The following is a 23005-nucleotide window of genomic DNA, read 5'->3' on the forward strand; positions in this document are numbered from 1 at the left end:
CTCCTCCCCCCACTTTCTCTGTACCTGCTGTCATGGCAGTACTCTGTCCCCACTGTCATTCTTGATGGGCAATTCACCCCGCATGCAGCAATGGCTGGAGCCATGCCTCTCCAGGAGCCACCCCCCACAAGAACATTACAAACAGACAGACAGACTAAGCCCTTATGTATATAGATGCCATTCATATACACAGAGAAAGCTTACTATGGGTTTCCCTTGATTTATGTGGTAGATGCTTTCCCAGGGAACAGTGCAAAAATTGAATTCGCATAAAGTGAACCCAATTTATAACGAAACAGATAGGGATGTGTTCCCACAGTGGTGAGGGAGGGATTAAGGCTGGGACTAGGGAAGGGGCGGGACGTAGCCCAGTTGCTGCAAGCAGGTGGCATCTGCCGCTCCCGGGGTTGCAGCATGGGCATCACAGGGCGCTTTGCGGTACTTGGGGTGGGCGGTAGCTCCACTCAGCCCACTTCTCCCCACTTGCACCACTGCTCTGCTTCTCCCCACTCACCACAGCCCCTGCTGTAGCAGCCCGGCGAGCGGCTGATGCCAGCTGCCTGCAGCCACTGGGTTGCACCGTGCCCCAAACCTCCCGGCATGGTGCAGCCCAGCGGCTGCAAGCAGGTAGTGTCTGCCACTCCCATGGCTGCAGCAGGGGTGGGCAGCAGCCTGCAGTAGGACGAGAGCAGGCTGGGGCTGGTGGTGGCACCAGGTTCTTCCCAGCGCTCGGCAACAGTGATGGGAGGGCAGTTTGTGGGGAGCTACGGTGAATTTTGGGGTGGCAGCAGCCCCCCTCCCATCACTGCAGCCTACCCCAAGCGCTGGGAAGAGCCTGGTGCTGCCGCTGGCCCCAGTCTGCTCTTGTCTTGCTGCAGGCAGCTGCCTGCCCCTGCTGCAGCCCTGGGAGTGGCAGACACCGCCTGCTTGTAGCCACTGGACTACGGCGTGCCAGGAGGCTCGGGGCCCAGTCCCTCAAGGGAAGCGGAGCTGTGGAGGGTTTAGGGCATGGCACAGCCCAGCGGCTGCAAATGGCTGGAATCGGCCGCTCCCAGAGCAGCTGCAGCAGGGGCTGTGGAGAGTGGAGTCCCAGCCCCATGGCCCTTTCCCCTGCCCTTACCCCTCCCCTCAGCTTACAGCCCTTTCCCTTCACCTCACAAACTCACAGATTTACCTGCTTGGGGGAGGGGAGAGCGCGCCTGTGCCAATCGCATAACAGTGAATTTACCCCACGTTTAACGAATTTCAGGTATAAAAAGTGTCATCGCATAAGAGCAAATTCGCATAAATCAAACCCGCATAAATTGAGGGAAACCTGTCCAGTGAAATATCAATATAATAAATGTCACGGGAATGAAAATTGTAGTACAGTAAAATCCCTGTTATCTGGCATGAGTGGGGAATGGGGGGTGCCGGTAAGCTAAAAATGCTGGTTACCTAAGGCACAGGGTTTCCAGCTGGATGTGGAGTGGGCGCGGGGTGAGGCGGCTGTGTGCAGAGTGGTGGCAGCCGCTGCGTGCAAGCTTCTCTCCTGCCCCTCATGCAGCAGAAGGCAAAGTGGCATGGCACGGCGCTGTGTGCGTCCCACCGCTTTCAGTAGTGCAGCGGGAGGTAAAGCGGTGTGGTGTGGCGCCGTGTGTGGTGCAGTGCCGAAATTCCGATTAATAAGGTATTCCAGATGGTGAAGTACCAGATAACAGAGATTTTACTGTATAATGAAAAGGCACAAAAAGTCATCCCATTTCCTGTATAAAACTGTGTTGTTGTGCTTCAGTATAATAAATTTCAGTTTAACAAATAGACAGACAAGGTTCCTTGGGTGAATTTGATATTTTTTATTAGACCAACCCGAATAGTTGGAGAATAGTTATTAAGCAAGCTTTCGGGTTCAAAAACCCTTCATCAGGCTAAGGAAGTTTCAGCAGTTGGGGTGTGCTCTTCCTGGATGGAATGAAAAGTAAAGAAGCCAGAGGCTGGGCTGGGGAGTCAGTTGCCAGGCAGATTATAATGTGTCAAAAATCCAATGTCTTTATTTCGTCCATGATCTCTAGTATCCAGGAGGTTGATGAAATGGAGCTCATAGGCTCGTCTCTGGGAAGTGTTGTGTAAGTTTCCCTTGAGGATCAGGACTGAGAGATTGGAGAGAGTGGCCCTCCTGTGAGAAATTTGCCCCCACCAGTAATTGGGTATTTCTGTCTTTGATAGATTTCCGGTGTGCATTCATTCTGGTTTAACAAATGTGATTTTACACCATTGTAATACTGGGTATAGTATTATGAACAGAAAAATTAATTTCAACTTCGAACACAATGGCAACAGATTAAATTAAATGTCTAAAAGAAACACAGCTATCTGTGTCATGTAAAACTGTCTTATTTCTCCTGTAATTTGCTAACCAGCACAGCATAGGTCTTGGGTACAGGGAACCATGTGATAAAACCATGTCTCCACTTGAACATATACCATGCTGCTGTTTGGTTTGCTTTTCCCATAGGTGTTTGCAGTGAAGAAAGCAATGGATGCCATGGGGAAGGAAGGGAAGGCGTATATAATTTTGTTTGAAGGAAATATTATGAATTATAAATTAAATGGATAAGTGAAATCAAGAAGCGTGATGTTCAAACAATACAGTGTTATCAACTCTGTCTGCACTTTTAAAAGACAGATATAAAATTGAAAGCAAAGTCTAGGGTGATGCACTTGTTGGCGTTAGTTGTACTGTAATGTATTATTGACATTACACTGTATTGAGCGGCCATATATCTCAACATTGATGTAAACAAAGAGGTATATGTGGCATATTTGTTGGGGAGAGAACCTTAATACCTATTCCAAATGCTGTAAAGTGTTGCATATATTTCAAGTATTACATTTCTAAAGCAGACCAAATCTCTTGAGCTGGACATTCTGCTTATCCTAATATTTTTAGTGCACATTTTACATACAGAAGAATCTTGAAAAGTACCATATTCCATGTCCATTTTAAAAAAGATGTACAAATTATAATGATAGTTTTTATGTAAAATTTCTTATTTTGCATCTTTAAATATTAGGTGTTATCATATATAAATGCTGTTTTCTAGGTATGTCTGAGAGTGAGAAATTCTTTATTGCGAATCGTGAAAAAGAAAAAGGTAATGAAGCTTTTGCCACTGGGGACTACAAAGAAGCAGTGACATATTATGATCGGTGAGTTAAAGATGTTGTTAAATATTGTTAAAATTCATAGTTCTACAGTGAGTCCCTCTTAGCTGAGGATAATAATGCTGTGGTGTCTGTTGGTGGCTGAGTCAAGCATGGTGAGTATACAGATGACTGTCCAGGTCTATGCATAATGTGTGTGTTTTTGTCATGAAATTTGTAGTGCTTCTCACATCAGCTGGTCTTCTGCTGCTGTTCAGAAAGATTTATACCTTCTCTTATCTTGATGCTACACTGCTGCCTATTTACAATTAACAGGTTAAAAGAGTTACCTGGTTGTTTATGATCAATTAAGCAAGCCTTTAGTATGCCCATGAAGTACTTTCTTGGACCACCGTGCTGCTGCTTCCCACACTTCAGTTCACCATAAAGTGGCTGCTTGTGAATTCATGCATTGTCTGTCCCAGTTGTTGTTGTTAAATTCTCTGTGACCATCCAACCAGCATGCTGCAGGACTTTTGTTCTTGGTCAGTTTATTTCACCAGTTTATTAAGAATAAAGATGTGAAAGAGCATCTGTTGGAACTTCTCCAATTGATTGATCAATGCATCTTTTGTACAATGTCCACATCTTTCACAGTGTGGGGTGGTAAGCATGACAGCTTTGTATAACTTGAATTTGGAAGAAGGCTTGATTCCACAGTAGATTCACACTTGCTTTGTAAGCGGGCCAGAGACCATGCTAGCTTTTTTAATGTGAGAGACTACCTACCCATCAATGCTGGCATGATTGGTCAAAACAGTTCCAAAATAAATGAACTCATGAATGAACTGGAAGTTTAGTTCTTCCATTGGAGGTAAAAGGGATGTTATGTTCTCTTCTATGGGATGGCTGATGCATAATGTCAGTCTTCCTTAAACTGAAAATTAGTCCAAAGCTGATTGCAGATGCTGCAAAATACTTTACCAAGAGTGGAAATTCTTCCACAGAGTGGCCACCAGTACAATTGCCAGAGATCCTGTGTGGTCTGGTAACCTTGGAGCCAGCATACAGTTGGGAGTTTAAGCAGCTCTCTAGTAAGTGAATCTTAGTGCCTACCTGAATATAACAGTTATCTTTTCTAGCATTGCTACTTAGAACAGTGTGAACAGGATTGGCTCAGAGATGCATACTTGTGTGATACTGTTCATCAAGGGGAAGGGGTCAGATAGATATTGTTGGTCTTTACCACATGTATTACCATGGAGCCGTCTCAAGATCAGAAGAAACTTTCTTGGCCAGCCGAGTCTTTCCATAAGATCCAAACTAGAATTGCAGCTCACTATACCTAAGGTTCCTGCCAAATCTTTGAAGGGTATGTAGAGGTTGAGATTTTGTTTTTGACATTTCTTCTGACTTTGCTAAACAGCAAAAATCATATCAGGTATTCCTTGGTTTGCCCAGAAGCTACATTGTGATTCTGGTTCCCTCCCTCCCACGGCCCTGGAGCACGTGTAAAGATACCCACTCTGCCTAAATCAATAGGTAATAAGAAATTAAATAGCTTAGCAAATCACTATACCAGGATGGATGTGGCTAGACAATGAAACTGGTTTAATGTATTTTGGGACAGATTTTCTACTGGTAACTCTTTGGGGGGGAGAAAGTAGAGCAGGGTTTTAGGGTTTTTGCCATCTTCCCAATTTTGTTTTTGTTTTTTTTACAACAGTGTAATGCCAATTAAATTACAATGGTGTAATGCCAGTTTAAATACTTTGTCTGTCCAGGCTTGTAAGCTCTTCTGTAGGAAGAAACTTCCTGTAGACAAGTTATTCCTTATTTGCACCTTCTCCTAAAACATTTGGTATTGGGCACTGTCAGAGACCATATACCCTGCTAGTGCTAGCTGGGTTCTAGTTTAGTTCTGTATGGTAATTCCTATTTTCTTAACTTTAAAAAGTTATAAGATTTAAATAAGATACATGATAAACTGTGCTTACAGCATTTTAAAGGGGTTACAATCATATTTAGTGTATAGCTATATGGAATAAGTACACTGTAACCAGATTATTTTATATTAAACTTGAATTTTTTTTTCCTATGTACTGTCTGTCTTATCTTCCTAGTCCAAATTGAAAGTAGACAGTAGTTTTTATTTAAGTGTTTTAGTTCATAAGGAAGGTTTAATGAGCGACTAAGAGCTTCAAAACTTTTTTGCACAAAGCTTGTTGTAAAACTGTGCCCCTATGTTGGCATGATTTTAAAATCTCTTTTCACTTCCTTTTTTACAGATTTCTAATTGTAACAATACCAGCTTACTGAATTTAAATTGTATACAATAAATGTTTATATAAAACTGAAAATATTTACAGTTCAAAACTGAGTTCACTGAATTCTGACGTACTCTTGTTTTCTTGCTAGCAGACAACTCACTATGTCCAATATCCTTTCTTTTGTAGGAGTATATCAGTATTGCCAACTGCAGCTGCATATAACAACAAAGCTCAAGCAGAAATCAAACTTAAGGACTGGCACAGTGCTTTGCAGGATTGTGAGAAAGTATTAGATATGGAGCCTGGCAACCTAAAAGGTAAAATTAAATGTAAACTTTTCTAAGGATAGTTTTGTTTTTAACAAAAGAGAATGCTAGTTGAGCATCCATTGAAGCCAAAGGGAGATCTTTCTATTGACTTCCATGATCACTAGGTCAGATCCCAACTGTGGAAGACTAACTCCCCCTGCACTTAATTTCTTAATGGTAGTTTTGAGATTTGTTCAGGTTTTGCTCCTGTGCTGGTTGATTTTTCTGAAACTGGGTGAGGCTACAAGAAGGTGGAAGCATGCAGCCAGATCATTCATTCAGAATGATTTTTAACAGCCTCGTAGTGCATGGTTTCTTAATACTCATAGAGAGGCATTTCTTTTAGCAGTTCTAACAGCTAAATTAAACTGCAGTGAAAGATGTTGGTATTGTACTTTCTTACTAAGCTAAGTATTTGAAACCCAGTTAACTAAACTTGGACTACAAGAGTCTAGTACAAAAGAGTAAATATTGGGAAAATATTAAAATTGTAATATTTCATGTATTACCATATAACAATAGAATGTCATGTCAAATTATGTTATCAGAAAAAAGTAGAAAATCGGTTAACGATTGACGCAGGGTTATTGTAAAGTAGATGTACGCTTTTATTTAATACAGAATTATTTTATATTTACATTGTAAATTATGTTACCATATTTACTCAAATATAAGCCAACCCTGATTATTAGACCCCCCCCATTAGATTCTGTATATGGAAAATTGATACATTTGATACAATTTTCCAGGTATAGAATCTAATTATTGGAGGTTTGTCTTGATTTTTTTCAACCTCCCACTGCTACAGTAAGGAAAATAAATCTGGGGGGTCAGGTAGCCCCTTTGCCTGGCCCCCTCCCCCCAGCTTCTTCCCTCTGCAGCCCTTTCCTACCTCCTTACTGTCAGACCCTGCTCTCCCTGAGCACATGAAAGTGAGGTATACATTTGAAAAAATTGACCTTGAAATAAACATAGCTGTAGCAATTTGCATATAGCACCTATAGCCTTAGTTCACCCAGAAATAGTGCATTTTAACTTTTTGAAAAAGCTGCAAGTTTTACCACAGGTACTCTTTAAACATACTTTTAAGCGGCATGTTAGTACTTCCTTATATATAATACAGATTATGCATTATATTAATCCAAACCAAAAAGGGTCATGATTTACCATATATCTTATTGGGCTGGGTCCCAAAAAAGTCCAACAGCATTTCAAGCCATGGTGACCCCACAGCTCAGCATGTGTCTGTACTCCAGATACCATCCCCACAAAGGATCCATGTACTGATCAGCCTACCTGTCATGATTGGAACCCAGGTGTTCTTGTCATGAATCCTGGAATCCTTCAAAAATGTATATGCAGATGAGGCATACTGCAACCTCATGGAGGGCAGAGCCACACTAATTATACGAGACAGGCTGGGTGGGGGAAAATGGAGGGATTTGGGGTAAATTGCTTGGGACCCCATTTGGTGATGTTTGCCAGACATTTAAGGCTGGTGAAGAAACCGGAATAATTGGAAATGGGAAAGAAAGGTGCAGATCAACTGTGGGAGTGAAGAAGTTGAAACATGTGCAATATAGTGGCTCACCATGACTTGAACAAGAGTCAGTGCTGAGGGGGACTGCACTCAATGGGCTCTGCCACATATTTTATTCAGATGGGGTGTGCTAACCTATGTTTGTGGAGAGCCATGTACTTTATAATTATGCTCAGTGTTGGCTGCTTTTGATCAACTTCAAAGTTAGTTTCTGTTACTGAGCACATGATGCTTTTAGCAGTAGTTCAAAGATAGTTAGTGTATTTAATGTGGTTTCTTTGCATGCAAATAAGTAAGAGGGGCTTTTCCCCTCGTTGACTGAGGGAGGACCTCGTCTCACATATCAGTAAATATGGTAAATATAAATTGTTGTTTGACACAATTTAGAACAATGCAATATAAATATGTTCTTTGTTAATTTGTAGCTCTTATGCGCCATGCCACTGCAAACAAACATCTACAGAATTACCAGGCAGCTATAGAGGATTTGACCGAAGTATTATACGTTGAACCAGAAAATGCAGTAGCCAAGGTAAAGAATATCACTTGGTATTTCTAGAACAAGCATTGTCAACTGGGGGTACACATACCCCCGGGGGTACTTGGGAAGGCCCAAGGGGGTATGTGTGGGCGGGCCAGGATGGAGTGCCACCACCCACTACCCTGTGCCACCACCTTCCAGGGTCAGGGCAGCGGGGTAGTGGCGCCCCTCTGCGGGCCAGACAGGCACCACCTGCCTGGCTAGATCAGGGAGGAAGCTCATATGCAGTGGCCACCACTGCCACTCACCATGCTGCACTGCCGCCACTGTGTATCCGGCCGTGCCCCCCTCTCCCTTCCCCCTAGCTCTGCGTCTGGCTGCTGAGGGTACACTTCATAGATTCATACATTCATAGATTGTAAGGGGCTGGAAGGGACCTTGGAAGATCATCAGGTCCAGCCCCTTCCACTAGGCAGGAAAAACAACTGGGGTCAGGTGACCCCAGCCAGGTGACCGCCCAGTCTCCTCTTGAAGATTTCCAGGGTAGGCGATTGCACCACTGCTGGAGGGAGCTTATTCCACAGTCTGGACCTCCTAACTGTGAAGAAGTTTTTCCTAATGTTGAGCCTGAAACGGTCTTCCAGGAGTTTGTGGCCATTTAAAAAAGGTTGAAAACCCCTGGCTTAGGCATCCCTACCCTGTGCTGGTTGTTATGAACCCCATTCCTTGGCACCTAACTCTTCCCATGCATTATATATAGAACTTCAATGTATAACTAGGGTTTGTGGTTTCAACTCCCAGTCTGAGTGGCCTCACTTTTCTGAACAAGCTAATTTACTTTACTTTGAGGGCTCAACTACTGCCTGTTGATAATGTCAAATGCACAGGTATAAAACTTCAAAGATCCCAGTTAAAACATTTGTAAACCTACCAACATAAACTATATATTTTAAAAATGAATAAATGATTTGTGCATCCATGTCACATTGGCTATAAAGGAGGCTCTGCCAAGAGGATGTTAAAGAGTCACACCTACACTTTAGTTGGATAACTTGGAGGTTGTTCCAAGCTGCACTTTGGTCACTAGGTGAAATAGAATTCTGCCCAGTGGGGTTGTTTTTTTTCAGGCAAAAATGATTACAGTCCTACAACTTTTGTTGCCCTTTAACATGAATGCACACCTTTCTGATTAGAGCAGTAAGACCAAAAGCAGCACATTCTTGCAGACCCAGGCATACCTTCTGACATGAATGAAAGGAATTGTAGCTTTTGAAGTATCTTGCTCTTTTTTACAGAACTTGTATCAGTTTTCACATCACTTTACCAGTCTGCAAGAAATTATTTTTCTTTTTTTTATGTTTCCCTAGCTGTGACAGTTAAAATATGTGAAAAGAAAAAAATATTCTTATCAAACAATGGGCTTTTTCTAGTGTGGATTTTGGTTAAATTATTTTGAGTTCTCTCCCAAAGTTCCAGAAAATAGTTTAGTGTCTGTAAACCTTGAATCTGTTACTCTCTCTTAAACAGGCCATTCTAGTTAATTCTTATTGTCACAACTGTATTGTCTGCACACACAGAAACATACAATCAGTATCCCAAATAACTCATTTACAAATGGCACACATATATATGGTATTTATATTCTATACGCTTTGGCTTCTAGTGAATTTAAGACAGGACTAGGAACCAAAAACCCTATTTCTAATCCAAGTTCGGATACTTGCACTAATATCTTGAAGAAATACTTAACCTTTCTCTGTCTAATTTCTTGTTTATAACATAACAATATTTACTTGAGAATAGAAGGTACTATCCAAATGCTGTCTTCAAAAGAACACTTCTAATGTTGCTATTATTGTTTTTCTGCAGAAAAATCTGTTGGAAATGGAACAGAAACTTAAAGATATAAAGCCTGTATCCAAGACTCATACTAAACGACAAAGAATACTTATTCAGGATATAGAGAACTCAGATGGGGAAGAAGAACGTGAAAGAGGCAGTGGAGATAAAAGTAATGTAATGTTTGTCTGTGTAATTGTTATTTGTGAAAGATGCGAGGCCTTAATTCTGCAGTCTTTATTTAGGAAAAATCATTTTTGCTTCCTAAAAATTTTGCCTAAAAACTGTGGAACTGAGTCCACTGCTTATAAATATGAAACTGAGTCACATCTGTCAGGGAGAAATTGGAGTCCTTTAGAGTCTAGTCGAAGAGTCCTTTGGAAAATTGTGCCGAAGTGATACTCCTCTTGGTATTGGAAGAGCTTTCCTGTGTTATTCACCCTCCATCAGTTAGCACATAAGCTAGATAGTTAAGTAGTGACTGTTCAAAGGTCCCTCAGTCAGTGCATTAGCAAGTGATCTAAAATATATTGAATACAAACAGCTAAATCCAGAATACTAACTGTACTGTACCAATTAATATGGGCTTGTATCAAGTGTCTGGGACAGTGGGCAAGAAAAGACAACATGAGAGTGTACTGGAAGGCTACTGTTACAAAAAATTACAATTTGAGATTAGAAGTAACTTGCCAGAGCCAACAAAAACAACCCACAATGGGCTTGTTTTGATGTGTTGCATTCTGTTTTTTGCTTCTTTATTATGCATGTAAAAGACCTGAACAGATTTTGGGGAAATAGGTTCTCTTTTGCTTGCTTTCAATACAAGAAATACAGATCTTTTCTCCATTAGTGACTGGTAGTCTTTGGTGATTTGAAGACCTAGTAAGATTATGAAATCACAACAAACTGAAATTTGAAGCACTCAGAGAAGAAAAAGGGTTCCTGGAAAGACATTTGTTTCTAGTTCTCATTTAACACCAGTGTCTAATGATAATTTGAATTTTTTTTTAAAAGTATAGTGATGCTGACCCTTGAATTAAGGTGAGGAATTAATAATGAGACACACAAAAAGTCATGTGATAAAACCAGGAAAATAGGGCATATGATATTCAAAACAGTATGTAAAATAGTAATATGTAAAAAAAAATTTTAAAAAAGGTCCCTCCTACCCCCCAAAAAACACATTTCTGTCATTCCTTCTGCATTTTAAAGGAACAAAAAAAATTGCAAATTACAATTGATGGGAAATTTTTTGATGGAACATTTTTTCTTGTTGAAAAGTGTTGATTCATCAAGAAACTATCTAAGAGGAGCCAATAAGTTGGTTTGGAGCAGGGTCTTGAACCTGAGTTTCTCCATTCCATGTAAATGACCTAACTAGTAGGATGTCGGCAGTTTTGGTGTGTGTGTTTAATTTTTTTGTATGAAATATTTGAAATATCTTAGTTTTGTCAAATGGAAGAAGAAAACAAATGCTAAAACTTAGAACTTTTTGAAAACCAAATGCTAATTTTCACGCTAGTCTAAGCGCAAGGTTGGCTTTTTATATAAAATTATTTTACACAGTATATGCAGAGGCAGATCTGGAAGGGTTTAAGTGGTGCAGTTGCAACTCCCTTTTGGATCACACAATGGGAGCAGCAGGCAGGGACTTTTTCTAAGTCTCCAAATCAGGTGAGAATCCCACATCCCTTGGTCTAGTAGGCCCCTTCATCCTCGTTATGCTCAGTGGCTCACTGTTTTGAATATCTTAATTCTGTCTTTCCCCTTCCCTTTTCCTCCTGCTGCTGCTGCCACTGCCTCTAGCTGACTTGGAGTTGGTGGGGACCTCCATAGCCATTCCTGCCCTACTCTGGCCAGGCTGCCTGGGACAGTGGGATTAGCTAGGGACAGTAGTGGTGGCAGGCAGATTCCCCCTCTAGTCCTCCAGGTTAGCATGCGTTTCCTGCTAACCTGGAAGCAGGTGCAGAGAGCAGGAACCTGGCCAAGCCCCACTCTCTGTACAACCCCTTCCCATGGCTGTGCCTGAAGCAGGTCAGGAGTGGCTGGATTTCCCCTTCCTGCACCCAGAAATGTAAGTAGAGAGGGGAAAGGGAGAGGTGAAGAGGTGTTGTAAACACAGAGGCTAAGAGAAGGGGAGCGTAGACTAGGAGGTGGGAGTGGAATTTTTACCTGATTTTTAAAAAGTTCCTGCCTGCTGCTCCTGTGTCATGATCTACCCTATCTTGGAAGGGGGTAGGAGAGGGGAGGCTGGGAGTGGGAGAGTGCAGCCACCCCTGCAGCTCAGGTCATGGTTCTTCACCTACCTTTTTTAAATCATGGATCTGCTTACAAATATATGTCTTTGTATAGAGAAAATATAGATAATTCAGTATCTTGGAATTCCATTAATCTAGGAACACTGGATTTTCTTGTGATTGGCAAAGGCAACCCAATTATAATACCAGAATTGTTTTTCACAGCCTTATATCATAATATGTTTTCTACATTTCTAAAGTACTTTAATGTATCTTGGACTGTATAACAACACGTTGTTTAAAAGAAACTAAAGGAAAAGATAGTCTTTAATATTTTGTTAAAATTGTAAGTCTGTGCCTGCTGTCTAGAGTGACATCCTGGGCAAAGAAATGGGTCTTGCACCTTGCTGCAAGCTTGGGCTTTATTGAACTGATGGTAGAAGTCAATTCTAGAGCCGAGTGCTTTTTTAGTGATAACAACCAAATATTTGAAGACCCAATATAATCCTCATTGAAAGTCTGTAGTAGTGCAGGCAAAATCATGGGATAAGTAGAACATACCTGCTTTATCTTCCTCTTTCTCTTATTGTTTGCTGTTGTGATTTAGTTCTGTTTTTGCTGTCTACTGTTGTATCTGTTTTCAGGGCCCAATCCTTCAAGGTTCTGAGCATTCTGGCTCCAACCCAGCAAAGCACTTAAGTATTATAAGCAGTCTGGCTGACTTCAACAGAACTACTTTCATGCTTAACATTAAGCACATGCTTAAGTGTTCTGCTGGATGAGTTGGAGAGCTCAGTCTCTTGTACGATAAAGCATTTAATGAGTCCAAGGAAAATTAAATAACCAGGTAGTCTGCCTTGTTTCTGTGAATAAAATATCTGCCCCAAATACATTATTTTGTTTTAGTGCAGTCTTTCCAGTCTTTCCTTTTTAAAGAGTTTCATAATGGGAAACCTGCTGTATATGTTGTTTTGTTATTTTATGGGAGGCAAATTAAAATGAAATAATGTCCTCGCATGAGCAGAAGAAAAATGGATGTCTAAGATAGCTATATGGAGTTCAATCTTTTATCAGATATTTACAACATTTTTTTCAATCAACGGGAGTTAGATGCCAACCTTTAGATACACATTTGAAAATCTGTCTCGTTGCCTATGTACATCTTCAGGTGTAGAAACTTCTGAAATTCTGATCGGATAACTTACGTGTTTCTCATTTTAGTAGATACTGCCCTTTCCTGCTTGATTCTTTTTACTGTTAGATTGGAAGAAAAACACTTGCATGTTCTTTCAACTCTCAATTCAAATTTGAATGAACTGTCCCAAATGAAGAACCTATTCTTCCTGCACATGCTTGAAGAAAAATAAGGCAAAAATTTACCTGCACAAGAGAAACTTGAAAGTGCCTGCATATCACAAAATATATTACTGGTGTTTACTTAATGTAAAGATTGCAAATAACATTGTCAGGTATTTATAAAGGTCAAGTTGTTCTAAAAAATTTAAGATGTTTCCCCCAGTTTTATACATTAAGAAAACACCACCATTGAACTTATTAAAATTGTGAAAGACTCATTTATCCAGAACATTTCTGTTATTATTTATTAAATTATTTTAATAGATTGAAGCAAGCTTCAGTCTGTATAGTAGTTATTCTATTTTCAGATTTAATTTTAAACATATATTTTAAAATATACATTTAAACCAAAAAAGCTAACCTAAATAAAAACAGATTTTTATCACCTTGTTTGGTGCACTGTATCTGCTAAAAGTGACATAAGGTCTAGCTTAAAAATAGGGGTACACCGATAGAGAATTTTTGGGCAAGGCGATACTGGTGGCTGATTTTTAATGAGCCATATTGGCCAATACCGATCCAATTCTGATATGCAGCTGGGCAGCGTGGAGAGCGGTGTCCACCTGGGAAGTCTGGGGGAAGGGAAGGGGTGTGTGGGGGCAGACTGAGGCCCCCACAGTGAGGGAGGGAGTGGCGCTGGGGCAGGTGCTGCACAGCTGGAGCAGAGCAGAGGATGGAGTTGTGAGCGGCTCATCTGGGGGGTGCAGAGATGGGGAGGCAGCTCCTGCTGCTGCATACACCCTGGGAGGGCATAGGAGGCCCCCAGATCTGTGCATAGGGTGAGGTTGGGCTGTTGCTGTGGGCTGGGGCCAAGGCAGTGCCGAGCTCTTCCCAGTGTTGGGCCAGGCTGCACTCAGAGTGGGCAGTGGCGGCACTGGGAGGAGATTATGGGGGGGGAGGGCCTGCAGCCACCCCAAAATTCACCATAGCCCCCATCCCAGCACCACCGCCCGTCCTGGGCGACGCCCAGCCCAGCCCCTCTGCCGCCAAGAGCCCAGTGCCATCCGTGGCCACAGCACACCCTCGCCCCACGTGCAGATCTGGGAGCACATGCCCCCCATGCCCTCCTGGGGTTTGCATAGTGGCAGGAGCTGCCCCTGCCCCGTACTCTCCAGATGAGCCACCTGTGGCTCCGTTCCGCATCCCCCCTAGACTGTGTAGCCCCTGCCCCACCCCACTTCCTCCCTCACCGCTGGGGCCTCAATCTGCCCCCCACACACCCCTCCCCTACAACAGACTTACCAGCCGGACCTGGTTGCTCTCCACTTTGCAGACTGTTCTCTTGGCTGCCTGCATGCTGCATTGCAGCTGCATGCATGCGTGGGGCATTGATTGGTGGCATTATTGGCCACATCAGCCAAAAAGCCGATTGCCGATGCAGTCAATTTTCCTTATATTGGTGCTTATCCAATATGGGACCGATGTAGCGGTGCTCCTCTACTTAAAAACTATACTTCATATACACTTAAGAAATTCTAACAGACCAGTGTGGCTTTTATTTAGTGTATCCTGTGGATAGATGTTCCACAAGAAGACGTTCAGTTTTTGATTGGTTTATTCTTTGGGCTCTAAGGCAGAAGTTTCACATTCAAGCCATGCTCTGTGCCAGATCCAGACTGTGGAGCTCCTCATAGGCCGGATCTAGCATCAGACAGCTATAGCAGGGCCAGTGTGGCAGCAGCTGTGGTGAGGTGGATCCAGCACAGGTCACAGAGCAGTGGCAGTAAGTCAGCACAGCCTTCATTCACTTGCTTTCCTCCCACCAAGGGCCCATATGGCCTTGGGACCCTGAATTTTGTGGCAAGCAACACCCTCTGCAGCCATACCCCCAGATTCCCTAGTCTGCCAACAGCCTGGTTGGCTGGATAGAGCATCACAGCAGGCTGGATCCAGCCTCTTGTTCACGTGTTTACTCTCATTCCTTTACTCTAAGGAATCAGAAATGTTGTTATGGAAGAGACCTTTTTGACAACTTGTGACTGACTGATTTTTGGCTCCATCCTGCCAATTTTATACAATCATAAACTTTCACTGAAATATTGTGAGAAAACCAAAATATCTTTGGAAGTATGTCAGCATTAGAAGAAATTATATGGTTCTTGTTAGCAGTCCTTAAGAATGAGCACTTGTCAACTTTTGCTGGGTTGGCTACCTTTTAGCCTTTTTGGTCTGGCTTCCAGCCTGGCTCCATCTATGGTCTTAAATTCAGCAGTACTGGCTGTTCAGAATGCTTTACAGGTAGTTCGCTCTCTTGTTGCCAGCTTCACGAGTGTTTTCTTAGCGCAGAAGATACTACTGAAAGTGACAGAATGTGTATCAAGTTCCTCTCTCAAATATGATAAGTACCATTCTTAACTTAAAACTGGACCTTTTCCAGATATGAATTCCCTTTATGGAGGTTTGCATTTTCACCTTTCATCAATTTATATTTTGTCTTGTCATTGTCAGGAGCCATAAGGTGAACTGAATAGCTGAGAGAACTTACTCAGTTGCCTTGATGAATCACATAACCTGCGATCAGCTGACATTAGCAAAGTATGATTTTTTTTTCTCTGAGTTGTATGCTCCCTGCCACTGGCTAGGTGCGGACTTCCAAAATAAGAATGGGTTACTATTACTAATGGAATTTGTCTCCATGTATAGAGTTTATTGATTTTTCTAAATATGTTGGGAAGTGAAGTTCTCAAAATAAAACTCTATTGCTTGTCCTCAGATTTTCTTACTCTTTTGAGCTGGAAAATCCCTTTTGGAGTTGTGAATAATTTCTTTGACATTGCAGTTAATTCTTTAGCATTAGTGGCAGTGCTATATGACTGAATACTTCAAGCTTTTCACAGGAAATAATGAGAGAAAGGTCCTGGATTTGTGTTTTGAAATTCCTGTTTTTTAGGTAAAAAGACTGCAGGTAGAGACCAGAACTTACTGCTGCTCAAAGAATCAGTTCTGTTTGTTGTGCTAGCATTAGGAGTCTAATTTTTTTTACCTCTGAAGAAGGAAAATAACCATTCCATTAGTGAACTTATCAATTTGAAGGTTGTTAGTAGTTATCTGTCACTGCACAATTAGCCCAATTCTGCAGAGGCAATCAAAACTACAGAGGAAACTTGTAAGTTCTACTTTGGTACCTTTTTCTGACTCTCTGAAGATGATTATTCCATTTCCTTCCAGGATTGCTTTTTATTATTCTGAGATTGCTAGGTCTTTGAGCTAATTGAGAAGGGTGTCAGCCTCCTGTTAAACGTTACAGTGCCTCTTCATCCCCTATCTTTATGACCTTATACCATGTCCAAATTCCCCTCTTCCCAATTTGAATCTTGTGAGATCCTTCTCACAATTTTGCTGTGCTGAAAGATTTTGTTCCTATTGTAGACTAATCTAATAGACTGGGGTGCTCAATCCCTGGTCTGTAGGCGACCCTTTCTCCCTTTCCAGCACCGTGTCATCTGGTCCACAGGGTCCCCATGGATCCGTGAGGATGGTGCAGCCAGCCCCAGAGCCTGATCCCAGGGGGCTGGGGGCAGCATGGGGAACCTGGAGCCTAATTTCTGCCAGAAGGGTGCACCATGGGGGCCCAATCCAGCCCATGGACTGGCCCCATGCTGTTTGTCTGGCCAGCAGGGCCAAAACCTTGAGCATTGCAGTAATAGACCATTCATTCCATTTACAAAGATAAAGAGATTTAATGATGCTATCTTGTTATCGGGACAGGTAGCCCTAATTTGTCCCCTTTGGTATGTGTTATATTAGTTACCTTCTTTGTTCATCCTATCCATCTTTTTTTGTCTTGTCTTTTAGACTGTAAACTCTTTGATGCAGGCACTGTTATTTGTTGCTGATTTTGTGTAACATCTACCACAGTGAGACCCGAGCTAATTGTGGCTTTTAGTCTCTGTTGAGTTTTAATTATAGCCTTGTATAATTTCAAAGCATTTAAAATTAAAATAATGAAATCTAACTCTAAAACTAACTGTAGAATTAATTTCTTGAAGCTAAGAAAAGTATTCAGTTATAGATTCATATAAATGTTAAATAACAACAGCTCTTTCTTGTCACTGTTTAGGAGAAAAGACTTCAGTTTTTTTTCTTCCTGTGACTTTCACACATACAATGTCACTTGACCTCTGTTTGGTTACTCCTAAGCAGTCAAAGAAAATATTTCTTTAAGAGTTTATCTAGTGAATTCTCTACAATGGAACAAGTCAAATCCAGACTGTACTAAATAACATGAAAATGAATATTTATTGACAATTTAGGGTACAGAAAATAACATTAAATATTATTAAATAGTAATCAGCGGAGATTATTATCAGTTCTTTCAAGTGGCCCTGGCCTTAGAAAAGTAGGGCTGGAAGGGATCTCTGGGGACCCTGCTATACATTCAAATTAAAACTGGATAGAAACCACCTATAAAGTTGTTACACATTTTCAAGCACAATCTTTATAGCTGGTTGGCTTTTTTTATAGCAGCACAGACATTTTTATGTGATGATGATTACTTTCCACTTGTGGCTGGTCTTACTTTGCAGGTGTGGCCAGTCTAAATTTATTGTATGATTAACCAGTTAATTGCATAATATACGTAGTATGTGGCAGGGACCTCTGGATGTCATCTAGTCCAGCCCCCCTGCCTGAGGCGCAGGATCATCCCTATCCAAACATCTCAAGCAAATCCTTGTCTAACCTATTACTAGAATTACACAATCAACCCGGTCACATAACATAACTTGCCACAGGCAGAGCAGGAGGATAACAGCAGTCAGTGTCATTCTGCTGGAAGGGTTGTCAAAATATACTTGAGACATCCAAGGAAAAGGGCCCACCTGTGCCAGAGGAGAAGGCCATGCCAGTCTGACCATGGATTAAAATTCCTTCCTGACCCCAAAAGTGGCAATTGCTCTGACCGTGAGCAGAGGGGCAAGACCCTCTAGCCAGAAACTTACAGGTTCAGTTCCAGCAGGTGCACTGGTATGTCCAGCAGGTGCACTGGTATCCCTAGCATTGGCTTAAGCTGTAATAGAGCAGATAATATCAGGCAAACTGTTACCCAGTAGCTTTTATTATATTTAAACTGATCCTTTTATATTTGGCTATTCTGTATCATTCTGTCATTGTTACCATATACCACACATGTGGGAACCAAAGTCTTGTGCCACTGGACACTAATTTTTAAATTGCTCCTTCCTTTCTTAGAATGATGTCACCTTTAAAAAGGTTTCAAAATACTTACTAGCTTTTAGGTTATGCCAGTCCTTCCTTTTTTAAGTTGGTGAAATTGTAAATTCCAGGAGTTTTTCTTCTGATACTTACTGGCAAGTTAAAATGCATCCTATTTTATATTTGTTTAGTTTATTGTCTCTTGTTACCTGAATATAACCTTGTGCATTAATTTCAGTTAGTTTTTCTTTTGAATTATTAATATATCCAAAGAAAAGTTAATTTGCATTGCTTGTATTTAAAATAAAGCACAGTCTGCTACTTTAAGGAAGGAAAATCTATTACTTCAAGGGGCTTGAGTATCCATAATTTTTTTAAGATCAGTAGGGAAATGCAGTGTTGAGTCCTAAATACAGATACTGAAAAACCTAAAAAGTGGATTTTTGACTATTGTTGCATAGTTTTAGTAGTACTAGTTGCTCATTTCAAAGAAGTTTTCATTAAATAATTAGGCTGTCTCAAAGCTTAACACATTTCTCTGAAGGATAATATTTCTCAAAGTGACTCCAAATGCTTTTTCTCTTCCCTCAGGATTTGGTATTTTCTTCCACATTGTGCAAAGGACAACTGATATGAATTACCTTCTTTTTTTGCTTTTCTCTTGCTGTGGCATTTGGAGTGCTTATCAAGTTCTTATATGTGGATTGCTTGGTTCCAGTGACCTCTTTGGATGTTGTAACAATAGTAGGGAATCACAGAAAGCAAAATTAACTTTCTTTTAGCACTGAACAAGAAACTTGCATTAGAGTGAGGAAAAAGGAATTATCGCTAAATCTACTCAGTCTGTTTCTGCTGCACTATACAACTTATGCCTAGATTCTTACCAAGTCCTTTTCTGTGTTTTTTTTTTTTTGTCACTGCAAGAATTGAAAATTTCTTCTCACTGTGAAAGTGAAAGTGTGCCTGAGTCTAAAGGACTATTGGGTCACAGTGATTAAGCCACTCCAGTTCCTTAACCAGCAGCAAACAGGGAGTTATGTGGTTAGCACTATGTCCAGATGCCTGTGACTCCCCAGCCTGAATGGCCAGGTACCCATTTGCAGCAGGGTTGACTGGGACAGCCTTTGGCACAAGCCCTAACAAAGCTTGACCTCACACTGCTGGAATCACAACAAGGCACTTTAACTGTTGTGCCACTGTGCCCTTCACCCTATTGGATGAACCTCCATAGAATCTTGTAGGTATGAGTCAGTTGCAAGTAAAATGATTTTTCCCTCTGTCTTGATATGTCCTGTTCCTCTTAGTTTGATTTCAGCGATCTTTTTGTACATGTAAAGTCAGAAACAACTTGAGAATTCTAGACTATAGGTTGTCATATAAGCTATGGAAACATTAGTAAGTTTCAGTCAGTTGGAGTCAATCCTGAAAGAAATAAGAATATGTAAAGTTCCTTCTAGATCACTTGTTTGTGCCATTTAAAAGTAAAAAAAAAAAAAAAAGCCTAGCCTCTAGATCAGTGGTGCCAAGATACCTAGTGTGTACAATTAACTGATGCTTTCTGTTAAAATTGCTACTTAGCTCCTCTAATGCTAGGCTATTAGAAATTAAAATATTGAGTTAAATAATTAAGTAGGACGCTTTATCTATTTGCTCCAGACTGTCACTAGAACTATTATTTTGATACTTATGTAATTCTAAATTGTAATTCTAATAATTTTTATTGAGGGCTGGAAAAAGTGAATCGGAAGTTCAATGTCAATATATCAGCTTTTTATTTAACATGTGGTATTTAAGGAGTTAATTTCCAGGTGAATTCTGTACCATTACATCACCTCAGAAAGGGGGTGGGAGATAAGTTGCTTATCAGCAAGGAGACAACAGATTTCATAGTAATACAGTCTTACTACCTGCTGTAGACTATTTCTTACTATATAGTCATTTTTTCTGTGAATGTTTTCTGAGGCAGATGACTCCCTATAAATAAATACTCCTGAACTATTTTGTTCTGTGCTCTGTTCAAGTACACCCCTCCTTTGCCTTGGCAATAGTTTCTTCTGATGATGCAGACTCTAACCTAGCTGATTAACTTCCTTGTAGAAACTGGTGTGCTAGTGCAGGAAGAGATTGCAACTGAGAAGAGTGAAATGGGGAACGTACAAAAAAAGTTTACCAGCAAAGGAGATGGCTCTAGGTCAGATGATAAGGAGACACAGAATCAGAGGGAGCATACTGGGAGTGGAGCAAAAAAAGGCACATCTGAAAACAGGACACCTAAACATTTACCAGATCAAGAAGCTGAAGTTAATGGCTATTTGAACAACGATAAAAAAAAGAGTGGGAACAGTAACGTTAAGGAAGAGAACCTCAGATCGTGTGAGACAGTGTCTTCATCTTCTGGAAAAAGCATTTCTACTTTGCTTCCTCCTACTGCAGCAAAACTAAAAAGTGAAGGAAATGAGTTATTTAAGAATGGACAGTTTGGAGAGGCTGTGTTGAAATACTCAGAGGCAATTGATAATGTCATCAATTTAGGTAAGTGATGTTTCTTTATAAAACGACTAGATGGTCTGTTTAAAATTGCTTGAAGACCCACAATTTAGCCATCACAGAGTATCCCTATACTCTTGGCAGGAGCTGATGGGCAGTGTATACCAGTGCAGTGAATAATGAAGTCAAGTTAAGAAATGATTCACATAAGATACCATAGTGTAAAGTTATCTTTTAAACTTCTCTGTAGTATAGATACTAGTGTTTGTTTGCATATTCAAATAACTATGTATTGTAGATGACATAACTGAATGAACAAAAGCTCCTTGAAGCTTTGCATCCTCAGCAAACTGCAGCACTGCAGTGCAACTGGGAACCTATAGTAGTCTTTTAGTTCTAATTTAAATGTAATGTCAGTAATGAATTTTCACTGTCATTGCGTATCCTTTTAGGAGTGCAAAATCCAGATGATTTAAGTATTTTATACTCAAACAGAGCAGCATGTTACCTAAAAGAAGGCAACTGCAGTGACTGCATTCAAGACTGTAACAGGTAAACAGTGCCCTTTCATTGTAGGGGAACCACATTCCTGATGACTAAACATTTAAATTGGTTTCTTGTTGTTGAAATACTATTTTAACTGAGTCATCTTTAAGGCTAACTCCTTATCATATTTATTTGTCAAAATATCTTGGGGATTGGTTGGATGTTAGGTTCAGGGTGATTTAAAAAATATTCCAGGAGTTAAGTCTTAAATGCACATAGAATTGCATGAGTGGCTTTAACAACATTCATTTTAAATTAATATAGACTCAGTAGTGAACAGTTCACTAAAACTCTATTTATATATAAATGCTGTTCACCATAAATCTTTTAATCATTTTGGAAACTATATTCAATCATGTTTACAGTATAAATGGGTGTTTGTAGGTTTCTTTTGCAGGTGCACTTTGCATAGTTATAAATTGTATTAACAGCTATACTCAGAAACTTAGCTACAGTCCTGTCATTGACTTATAGTTTGCCTTGACTCCTCCCAAAAATCTCCCTCCAAACCCCTCTTACTCTTGAACTGTTGCTGTTTTTAACTAAAGTGATATCTATTACATTTTCATAAATTTTGGTTCATGGGTCAAGAGACCTTAAAGTTTAAGCAAGATTCCAGTAATCAGAACACTCATCAACCAAATTCCTTCTTTCAAAGTGTGATGTACAGCTTAAAATATAAAAATGACTGGATATATTTAGAACCAGATTCAAATTAGTTCTTTAGGTGCTGAACTAGGACTTAGGGTAAGACTTCAATGCCTGAATCCCTAGGAGAGATTCAAATTGGCCTGGTGCCAGTCCCCTACAAACACATTATGCACCTGAATCCATTATGTGGTTCAGTACATACAAGGGTGCTAGTTATCCACACTTGGCTACATGTACCTGTGTAAAAGCAAACCAGAACTCCCGCTTAAGTGGCTGGCTGTCCCATAAGATCTAGGATAAATTCAAATCAGCCCTGGGAGGTAGCCAAGTTCTGCTTAAGACCCTGGAGAGGGCTATGCCATTATACAGACAAAACTGTAGCGAATGTACATTGACAGCACCAAATTCAGCTGAAGAATGCCTTTGGTAGTGGTGCTCACTTCTTGTCCAATAGCCTAATAGGTAGACCATTCACTCTAGGATTTGGAAAATGTGGTTTGTAGCCCCTTGCCTTTATTCTGAAGGCATATAAACATAATAGCGTAAACAGGCTAGCTAAAGGCATTTTTGACATTCCTCTTGAACCTGGGCCACTAGACAGAAAAGTGTGCAAGAATCATGGGGCCAGAATGAAAACAAGCAAGAAGGAGCCAGACTATAGTGTAGTGATTGTCATGGGGGATTGGGACCTGGACTCTAGGCCCTTGTCCTTGGTTCCCAGCACTGATTATGTATTTTACTGACTTATAAATCAGTGGTTCTCAAAGTTTTAGGCTCTGGGCTCCCCTCCTTAGACTCTATGGATTTCCAATTAGAAATTTCTGGGTTTATCTTATGAGTCATGGATAGGTATTTGCCATTTAACAGTGCTAATTATGCAACATTAGCACTCTTAAAAGGATCTCACAGCACCCACAGTGGTATAGGACCCTGGCTGAGAATCGGTGCTTTATGAAGGCATTACGTAAAAAACCAAAAATACTTAGGATCATAGGAAAGTAGAGCTGGAAGGG

General features: G+C 40.7%; 1 protein-coding gene across 7 annotated transcripts in view; it reads left to right on the forward strand.

Annotated features, from left to right (window-relative positions):
- Positions 1-23005, forward strand: part of SPAG1 (sperm associated antigen 1) — a 72437-nt gene that overhangs the window by 18380 nt on the left and 31052 nt on the right. For all 7 annotated transcript variants that reach the window (XR_324513.3, XM_006029268.3, XM_006029267.3 and 4 more), the window contains 6 exons: positions 3084-3189; positions 5580-5710; positions 7667-7773; positions 9592-9733; positions 20406-20840; positions 21248-21347. Coding sequence is in view for 6 of the 7 variants with exons in the window: in XM_006029268.3 (XP_006029330.1) it covers positions 3084-3189; positions 5580-5710; positions 7667-7773; positions 9592-9733; positions 20406-20840; positions 21248-21347 (1021 nt within the window). In the remaining variant the exon portion in view is untranslated. The remainder of the gene's footprint in view (positions 1-3083; positions 3190-5579; positions 5711-7666; positions 7774-9591; positions 9734-20405; positions 20841-21247; positions 21348-23005) is intronic.

This window comes from Alligator sinensis, unplaced genomic scaffold, assembly GCF_000455745.1.
Source record: "Alligator sinensis unplaced genomic scaffold, ASM45574v1 scaffold974_2, whole genome shotgun sequence".
NCBI lineage: Eukaryota > Metazoa > Chordata > Crocodylia > Alligatoridae > Alligator > Alligator sinensis.